The sequence below is a fragment of the Aegilops tauschii genome, chromosome 2 (assembly GCF_002575655.3).
Source record: "Aegilops tauschii subsp. strangulata cultivar AL8/78 chromosome 2, Aet v6.0, whole genome shotgun sequence".
NCBI lineage: Eukaryota > Viridiplantae > Streptophyta > Magnoliopsida > Poales > Poaceae > Aegilops > Aegilops tauschii.
This window is the reverse complement of record NC_053036.3, coordinates 618,616,747-618,627,024: the sequence shown is the minus strand read 5'-3', so window position 1 is coordinate 618,627,024 and position 10,278 is coordinate 618,616,747. Positions and strand designations below refer to the sequence as shown.

At 49.1% G+C, this 10,278-nt stretch overlaps 1 protein-coding gene across 1 annotated transcript; it reads right to left on the bottom strand.

The window, feature by feature from the left end:
- Nucleotides 1-5,312: 5,312 nt before the first annotated feature.
- Nucleotides 5,313-9,163, bottom strand: LOC109748119 (uncharacterized). The gene is made up of 2 exons (XM_073509297.1): nt 6,401-9,163; nt 5,313-5,729 (listed from the first exon to the last, which is right to left on the bottom strand). The coding sequence occupies exon 1, from the start codon at nt 8,758-8,760 to the stop codon at nt 7,681-7,683; it is 1,080 nt and encodes a 359-aa protein (XP_073365398.1). The 5' UTR covers nt 8,761-9,163; the 3' UTR covers nt 5,313-5,729; nt 6,401-7,680.
- Nucleotides 9,164-10,278: the final 1,115 nt, after the last annotated feature.

Genomic DNA, 10,278 nt, shown 5'->3' with positions numbered 1-10,278 from the left:
TCCGGCGCACCCTCGCCAAGGCCAAGGAGACGTACAAGCCGGACACGCCGACGCCAGGCGCTCGGACGGCAACAAAGGGGCCAAGAAGGGAAAGCACGCCGAGTCGGCTACCACACGCGTTCAAGAGTCCATCGAGCATTCCATCGCCGACGCCCAGACCCAAGCCGCGCAGCGTGAAGAGAAAACCGAGGCGCGGTGGTCGGCATTGATGAGGAACAACGCCGTCAAGCTCGACCTGCTCCGGACCAATGTTGGTGCGAAGAAGAGGAACACCGACCTGGCTTTCCTGATGGGGTGCGCGGAGATGCTCCAGAGCGACGACGAGTAGCTCAAGGCGTGGTACCTGGCGGAGCGCGGGCTCATCCTGAACCAGATACCGTCGACCGCGACGCCAACTCCCACGCCGATGCCAACGCCGACGCCAAGCCTGAGCGATGATGCCTCCACGATGCCAAGCAGTACAGAAGCCGTGCCGACGCCGCCCAGCACAGAAGCCGCACCGACGCCGCCCAGCCCGCGCATGCCGACTCCACCGATGCCGGAGGAGGACACCATCGTGTGATGCATTGCCTACGCGTCATTTTTTTTGCACGCCAAACTTTTCATTTGGTCACCGAATTATGGCAAAGGTGATCGCCGAACTGTGGCGCTGAACGCCGGACTTGTGGCGTTTTTTGGGGGCGGGAATGGACCAAGTTTGAATTTGCGACTCCTTGGGGGCGGCACCTGGGGGCGTGACTGGACCTAGATCGCCCCCGGGGCCTAAATATCGCCGGGCGAGCGCCCGAAAGAGCGCCGGCCTATATGTTGGGGGGTCGAACGAGTGGAGATGCTCTTAGGATTTTCTACAGCAGTTTGTCTCTTTAGCATGTTCACTTTGCAGTTCTTAGCAGATGCACATTTCCCCCCTCTTTTTCTAGGTTGGTGTGCCATCACTTGTTTGTTTCTTGAACAAAGTTGATGTTGGTGAGGATGAAGAGTTACTAGAACTTGTGATGATGGAGCTTTGAGGTATGCTACCATTTTTTTAGTTGTCCATACTGTTTTTGGTTGGTCGATTATGTTCCTGTTGTAAGGAAATTTGTTGTCTCCCTTTTCTTTGCAGAGCTCCTTAGTTTCTACAAGTTCCCTGGCTATGATATTCCTATCATTTTTGGATTTGCTATGTCAGCTTTGAACGGGAAAAACGAAGAGATCGGAAAGAATGCTATTTTAAAACTGATGGATGTCATTGATTCGTACATTCCTGATTCTGTGAGGGTGCTTGACAAGTACTTAATGCCAATTGAAGGCATTTTCTCAATTCAGGTGATTATACTTTCTGATTGCTGCATTAACCACTGTGATATATGGTTATTGATGTCACATTTTCACTCCGATGCTTGATTGTTAGAAAGCCTGGAGAAGTATTACGTGTAAGAATTAAAGCATCTCCGTTGTTTGATGATATGTGTACTATGCAATGTGGTGGTAGGCTACTTATGTCAGTTCCGTAGCAATCTATTGCCTATGTTCTATGACGTTATGTCTTGTTCCAAGGATAATTTTTCACAAGGTGTCATTTGCACTAAACTATGTAAGATCAGACTATTGTAATTTTGCTTCTCTAATATTTTGGCTATTCCATTATAGTTAACCTTCTTAATCAGGATTCCGCACAGCTTGAAACACTCAGGCGGGCAATTAGAAACTTCTCCATTTAAATATGTTGGGACTGCTACGTGGATAAAACTCCATTTGAAATGTTAGTTGTGAATTCGTTCTTTTGCTCATGATGTGATTTCTTTTGCTAGGATAAATTAGGCCTGAGTAGAGTAGCAGATGTGCGTAGGTTCGCTTGTAATCTGTATTTTTTTGTATTTCATTTAGCTAAGTTCAGCAAATGCATAATTTTTTCCCTGTAGCAGATCTGAGCAGTTGGGTGCCCAATCTGGATCTGAGCAAGAGAAGATGGTTACAGTCATTTTTTTATCGAGAAAAATATACTTTTCGTGCCTCAATTTTTTATGAAGTCTAGATTTAGTCCCTCAACTTTGAAACCGGACAACTTGCGTTCCCAATTCTTGAAACCGGGTAAGTTTTGTCCCTCAATCCAACCAAAGCTGTTTTGTGCTGACTCATGCGCGGTTTTGACTGGTTCTAGTCCATGTGGCAATCTGTTTCTCGCCTTTGATTTATCTCTAATGTGGGCATTCTTTCAAGCACTTGGCGTGCAAGGTCTGGAGCTGCTGGCGATGGTGAGCTCTTGGAGGAGCAGGACCACGAGCGAGTCGATGCTGCCGTCCATGGCCAGTTGACCAGTGGCGCCATAACCGCCGTACCAGATTCATCACCGGAGGAACTTCATGGGGAAGACCACGGAGTGGCACATTCAAGGAGCGAGGTTGTCCGGCTACAGGTATCGAGCAGCGGCGGCGGCCAAACTCGTCCTCGCGGCGCTCGTACTGGAGCCAGAGCCCAGAGGACGAGGTGACGCGACGTTGCAGGTCGCTGGCATCGAAGCTCGTTGAAACCCGCACCATGCTCGCCGCAAAGCACGGACGGTGCGCGTCTATAGCTCTAGGCTGAGCGTGATGGCGCGCGTGCTCAGTCAACAAGTTCCTCTTCCTACGCGCGCTCGTGGATGGAGCGGGGGACGATGCCCACGGCATGCACATGCATGCATGCAGCTATGGCATGCACATGCACTGCATCCACGAGCGTTGCACATCATCAGTGTCTTCCAGCGCAGGCGCATCTGAACCCGGACACGAGGGTTGCAAGCTTCGGCATCCCCGACACGGAGTGCCGTCGCGCAGAGCCACCGCGGCCAAGGGGATGACACGGCTAAACACTGCACTATCGCCAGGTTGCCGCGGCGAGCACTCTGTCAGTGAGGACGGCAGCAACTGAGACGACGTCGAACTGCGCCTAGCTGCTCCCCCGACGAGCCCGGCGACCCGTCAACTTAACAGGGCTTGAACGCAACTGGCAAGCCGTGCACTGAGCCGAGCGAGGGGGGCGAGTCCGACGCGGGCACCAGCACGCCCGACGCACGCCGCGCGAGTTTCTGCCGGTGGTGGACTGGTAGTGATGGTGATGATGAACGTCGTGTGGCGGGGGCGTGTAGTTGGCAGCGGCAGACATTGCACGCCAAATGTTTGTGAAAATGTCCATACCAGAGTAGATGGAAGGAAAGATAAACCTTGCCACGTGGCCTCAACGACTGGTCAAAACCAGAGTGAGTCAGCATCGTAACCCAATCGGCTGGGTCGAGGGATGAAACTTGCCCGGTTTCAAGAATTGAGGGTGCAAATTATCCGGTTTTGAAGTTAAGTGACAAAATCTAGACTTCGCTAAGAGTTGAGGGATGAAAAGTATACTTTTCTCTTTTTTATCTCGCCTTATTACATCTTGATGTTAGTATGCTTCAGAAGGTACTATGCACTCCTTTGAAGGTTTACATAATTTGCTTATGTGTTTTATATTCTTTGCAGAGTTCATATAAGCTATGTAAGATGTTGATTCATTCTATCCAGAGAAAACTTTTATATTTAGTTCATTCTGTCCAAAGTTGACATGTTAAGCAGCCAGCTATTGGTAATATGGCTGGCGGTAGCATCATAGCATTGAGCGGTGACCAAACTGAAATTTCATTTGTACACTTTTTTAACATGTAGGGAGATTTCAGTTAATATGGTTGGCGCTTATTATTATCATACTGCATATTATATATCTTTGACATTATTTATAACATCAGTTTCCATTGTAGCATTTTCATATGTTTGAATATTCACCAGAATAGCCATCTACTTGCTAGAGTTTACCACAGATGGAGTGCAATCTAGAAGTTAGGACGATGGTACGCTCTATCCAGCTATCCATTGGCAGGGAATCTTTGGTTATGAGTTCTAATAGGAAATTTTGCATGTAGTCATCAAGCCTTACTCAGACACATGTTTTTCTTGTCAGCAGGATTTTCCTTAGGAAAACAAGGTGGGGCAGGCTAGGCGGCAAGGCGACGGGCCAAGGTGGCGGTGCAGGGATACAGTCAATCTACTGTTCTGCTGCCAGCGGACCGAGGAGGCGCTCTCGGGTCGAGGTGGCAGCGCCGTCGGTGATGCCAAGGTGAGCTTTCTCTGAATCCTTATCCCCCCTTTGCTCTTGATCTCTATCACTCTCTCTCTTTCTGCACACCAATGCAAGTTCTTGTATGCCTTTGGGCTTTGGTGAAACATAGGTGACCAACAAGGAAGCCGAGGCAAACTTCTCACCTCCTATCAGGTTATTATAATTCCAGTATGCATCTACGTATAAGCTAATTAGCACTGTATTTGTAGGGCTCCATTGTAAGTCAAATAAATGTGTAGTGTGACATACTGGTTGAATTGTCCATTTTGTATTTGGAATGAGGTTTAAGATTCAGTATGGGAATGAAGATGTTAATGAGAGGTCTGTCTGTTTAAACTCAACTAAAATTCAGTTTTGTACAATGTTTACTAAGTTTTACCTCCAGTTTTGTAGGCGATCTGGAATGATTAAAGGTATTAATGAAGTGGACCCTATTAGGGTGGTTTGGTTCAAAGTGGAAAAGCCTGTTGGTAGGTGAAATTCACAACGCCATTATCTTCGGGCTGCCTTGCAGTATTTTAGATAACTATATTTTTCTGGACCTTTTATATTGCGTGACCATGAATCTGACTCAAAATGCTCCCGTTGAGGCTTAAAACACTTGAAAATGTTCGCAATGTGCTAAGACCCACCCTCACATCTAGGTTATTCACGCTTAAAGTGGGACTTGCCAATCCACCTTACGTCCTTACCGAAAGAGTGTCTACACATAGCCTGAAATGCAGTTCTTAAGATTTTAAGTCTGCGTATTCTTTTATAAAGATTTTATCCTTCAGGTAGGGGTACTTTCTAAAACATAGAATGGTGATGAAAATGCCTTCTTAGAAAATGAATTGATGCCTTAAGAGTTAGTAATGGAATGGTATATCCTAATTTGCTCTAGCTATAGAATCACTAAAGATGCATTAAGAGTTGTACCTTTTTATCAAGCATGAATTGCTCATTATGTTTATCTTAGTCCTGAGATGGACCTTGCTCATGATGTGTTTTTTTACTTGATAATCTTCAGATTTCTAATTCATAGCTCTGTGTAGTGGTGTTGTATAATGTATATATACTTCCCAATGGAAGATCACTGTTTTAATTTCTTTTTTAAAACAATTATGAGTGAGTTGCTTTCTGTCTGTTTACTAAACTCACCTCCATGATTGTTTCCGTACATGCAGATACCCTTTTTTGGTCATTGTAGACATATACTGTTGTAACAATGCATGTTAGCTATAGATTTCATATGATTCTTGTTATAAATCTTGACTGAATCGAGATATCTTCTCTAGGAAAATCGTTTTTCAACTTCCTGGGCCAGTGTTTCTCAACTTCTTTTGAAGCATGCCTTTTGTTTCTGTCAGTCAATGTCAGAAAATGTCGCCGCTGGCCGGCGTGGTCGTGGACGAGGAAGCTCCTCCCCCTTCCCTTGCTCGCTGCCGGCCGTAGCAGAGCAAGCATCTCATTTTCCTTCCTGCTCTTCTAACTCCGCACTCATCAGGCTTGGGGCTTGACTTTCTTTGATTTAGCACCATCTCACGCTCTTCCGGTGACTGGTGACAATGAGACGCCATCGAATGCACCATGGTGTGTTTCTGGGATGAGAATCCCAACGGCGGTACAACAAACTGATCCTAGAGCAGCGAAAATAACATAGACAGTGAATCAAGGTCAATATTTCCTATTGGAGAGATTGCAATGTATTTTTACAGTCAGCAAGCAGTTCCTGGGAGTAGCAAAAAAACATGCTTAATAGCCCTGAAGTAACATCAGATTACTAACTAAAGTGCACTACCGCTGGCAACTAGGAGTAGATTTTAGATGACAACACAGTTCAATTCTGTTTACCAGTCTGCACCTCATGAATACAGCGCAATTAACGCTTTCCCCCCAAGAAATAGCACTACTGTTGAGAGAGCCATTACTCAAACATATCACAGTTGTTAAACAAACTATTTTATATCGTGTTTGTCTTGCAATCCCTGCTCAAGCCTTCATATTGCATAAATGCGTAAACACCGAGTTTGGGTATTCCCAGAGGTAGGCAGCCAAATACTTTGCCACAAATTTGGATACTCTGAATAGGCCTAAATGTGTGACATAACAAAACTTCACAGATCAGAGTTACGCCTTCTTCATCACAAGAAGAGGCAAACTCATATGACTCGGAGACCACAGGCTTGTTATTTTAATTTAGAACGTGACATCAAACATCAGGCAACAATAAAATGGATGAATTTTCTGCATTTTGAAAAAAAAGGCAGGTTGGGGCAATGACATTCTGTCAGCTATGAGAGAATACCACCTTGCTTTTTTGTACGAAGTTCCAAGTAATACTGTATCGATCCTCAGCCCAACATCTCAGGAGGCTGGTACTTTACCGGAAGCAATTTTACGTGCTCCCTTAATTTCCCTTTCCTTGAGAAGAGAGATACTATTAACGAAATCGTTGAAGCTTCAACTGACAGCTGTTTAGCATCAAGTTTAGCGAGATAAGTCACAGCCTTTACAACTTCACCATTCTTCAGAAATACCCTGACCACTTGATTTAGCAGCCTGGAGTCAGGAGCACAGCCAGCCTTCTCCATTGCTAAAAACATATCATCAGCATCTGCCAGCAACCCTTCTTTTATGAAATTCGTCATCATTAAACTGTAAGTCACAACAGAAGGCACCAACCCAATGGCTGATATAGTAGCAAACAAATCCTTGGCCTCTTCAATTCTCCTAGTTTTAAACATTGCAGAAATCATGGTACTGAATGTTATGACATCAATCTTCACGTTCGTTGCACGTAATTTCTTGAACAGCTCTATTGCTTCATCAGTGCAATTGTTTTTGCAAAGTCCATTAAGAACTATGTTGTATGTGTCAATGCCCACTGGTATGCCACTTTCGCTCATCGTACGGAATTTTTCCTTTGCAGAAACTGTTCTCCCGGAGCGAAACAGCCCATCAAGTATAATGTTGTACATAATAGTCGTGGGCTTAACCCTGCTGAGTGACATTTCCATGAAAAGACTCAATCCAGCGGCGATCCTTCCAATTTTACAGTAGCCATTAAGAAGTATACCGTATGTAAAAGCATCAGGTTGGAGGCCAGCAGACTTCATAGCATCAAGTACTCTCAGTGCTTCCTCCACTTTGCCAACAAGGCAATATCCATCCATCAGTGAATTGTACATAATCACATCAGGCCGCTGACCAATACCTACAATGAAGTCAAACATATCCTGTGCCTCCTTCACCTTTCCTTCTTTGCACAGGTCGTTTATTACAGGTTAGAAGAACACACTGTTAGAACAGGGACCTCTAGTAACTGCTTCAGAAATCAATTCCTTGGCTTTCACAAAATCACCATGAGAGCAAGAACCCAGAACCAGGCATTGGTAAACAGCTTTCTTAGGTGAAACTCCTTGATTGACCATCTGATTAAATTTGTCCAGAGCAGCATCCATCCTACCCATTTTGCAAAGTGAATCCATTATGATTTGATAGCCAAATACATCCGGGTTTACTCCTTGTTGCCTCATTACTTCGAACATGTGCATAGCCTCATCCATCAGTCCACGTTTAGCATATGCATTAATCAATGTTGAAAACACGGTGATCAGGTAGAATACCATTCTGTAGCATCGAATTGAAGAGACAAGTCATATCATCGAAGCATCCTTCTTTCGCATACCCGTTAAGCATAGTAGAATAGGAGAAAATATCAGGTTTTTGGCCCTTTGCAGCCATGGAGTCAAAAATATCTCTAGCATCCTTTGTCCTTCTATGCTTGCAAAGTGAATCCATAAATGAGTTCCACATGACGGTATCTGGTAGAGCACCAAGCCTTATCATTTTCTTGAATAACCTAACTGCCTCCTTCCACTGACCCGAAGCGGAATATCCATGTATCAGGCTAGTATATGTCCTGATGTTGGGTCCAATGCCTTGATCAACCATTTGCCGAAGGACCACTTCTGCCTTGTCCATGGCTCCGCACTTGCTTAGTGCATCGATAATTGAGGTGTAGATGGCCACATTAGGTTGAACTCCCAGTTGGATCATCTCATGGAAGAGATTGCACGCTTTGTCTACTTCACCTTCTTTAAAGCAGCCGTTGATTACAATGCTGTAGGAGAAGACATCAGGCGCACAGTCCAGTTCAGGCATCCGGTGGAGCAGCAGATCCAATGCCTCATTTGAGCGCTTGGCCTTGCAAAGCCCCTTGAGGAGATTGCTGAAGGAGATGACCTCCAAGCGCAACCCCAACCTGATGAGGCGACCGAAGAAGGCAACCACCAAGTCCGGGCGGCCTGCGCGGCAGCAGCAGTCCATGAGGATGGAATAGGTACAGAGCGTGGGCGACACCACCCGTGCACCAGCGCCTTGGGACATGCGGTTGAAGAGGGCAATGGCAAGGCCGGGGCCATCGCTGCAGGCAGATGAGGGCGGAGCACGGGCTAGTGCGGCAAGAAAGTTGTTCAGCCCGCGTTCCGGGACGGCGGCGGCTTGGCCTAGCAATTCGTCGAACAGGTGGTGCGCGTCCTGCCGACTTAGCGTTCCCTCGCGGACGCGCTCCGTGGCGGCAGCCAAGGCGGCGAGGGGGGCTCGGCGCTCTCGTGAAGGAGCCTTGAAGGAGGAGGTGGAGAGGGAGGACAGGCGGGCGGTTGGCATTGCTGGCCGATTCCAGCCGAGCTCGACTCGCCCTCTGGGGTGGTGCGTGCGTCCGCTGAAGAGGCGCACCGCGATCGAGTGGCGTCGCCTGCGACGCTCGGCGCGCGCGCGCGCAGCAACCAGCGCCGCCGCCTCCGCCGCCGCGGGTTGCAATCGATGCCGAACGCGCTCAGCAGAGGCGACGAATAGGAGGCCCTGGCGCCCGAGCGGAAAGCGGGGGAGGAGCAGCGCACCTCCGTCGACGAGGAAGGGAACGCAGGAGGCAGGACCCGTGGGCCTGCCCGCCGGCGAGCCGCCTCGAACGCGGCTGACCGGAGAGGGGTGAGAGATAGCCGGACGGAGGAGTTGGGATGCCGCCGCAGCGCCGGGGGCGTGTGCTTGACTGCTTGGGGTGTCGGGTGGGCGCTACAAGGGCACTTCATGATTTTTATCTCTCCGTAGCTATAGAGGAAATGGGCGCACGAAACCGGGATCCCGTAAAAAAATTAGGATGGACGATTTTGGGATCTATTCTGGCCGGCAAATTGGCGGTTATTTTACCGGATGGCCATGTTTGCAGAATCTGCTAGAGATGATTTAATGCTCGATGACTGCTTACAGCCTTGCACTCATAAGGTGAGCTGCACTATTCAAACTATGCTGCTATCTACACCCTCTCTGTCGCTCCCCGCGAGCGGCCCAGGAGAATCTGGGCGCCCCCGCAAACTACCCCACCACTCCACCCCTCCCCCTCGCCGCCACCGGAGGGCGTCGCCGGGAAAAACCCGCGCGGTGTCGACGGCGGCGGGCCCTTCTCTCCCTCTCACGAGGAGCTCGGGCGACGCGAGGCAGCTCGGCCAAGCAAAGGTGTGGCGAGCATCATCGGGCTGATGGCGGCATCCGTGCGTGCAAAGGCGCGGAGGGAGCGTGCGAGCACGGTGTGGAGCGCGCAGATCTGACAGGGATGGCGCGGTGAGCGTCCGCCGCGCAGATCTAGGCCCATGGCCTGCCAGTGTGGCGGCAAGGGGCGCCCTCGCTTGAGCGCCTGCATGGGGCGGCGCGGGTGTGCGGATGCGCGCATGCGGCGAGGATGGTTTGCGGTTGGGGTTCGCATGCTCTGTGGTTGTGCGTCCATGGCGGCGCGGATCTTGGGCCGACGACGGGGGTGGTCTCCCTGGGTTGCTTTGCAATAAGGTTGGTGTTGCGGCGGCACCATGCGACAATGCGGCTCCTTGGAGCGCAAGTCACAGCGTCCTGCGAAGGCGGCATGGGAGCATCGCATGGCTTCACCGGCGGCAGGCTTCGGTCTACTGGGGGTGCGGCTCTGGCTGGCCACATGACGTCGTCTGCTCCATGCGGTGTGGCTCCGACAGTTCGCAGGACGCCAAGGCAGCAAGGCGGAGGCTTCGATCTGGGAGCTCTCTGTTGCAGGTTGTGGGCGAGTGGAGGCAGGCGGTCTAGCTGGTTTGGTTGGGGCTTCGGATGACAAAACCAGACGAATACTTGACTATGGTCACGGTCGGAGCCGACAACGGCGGG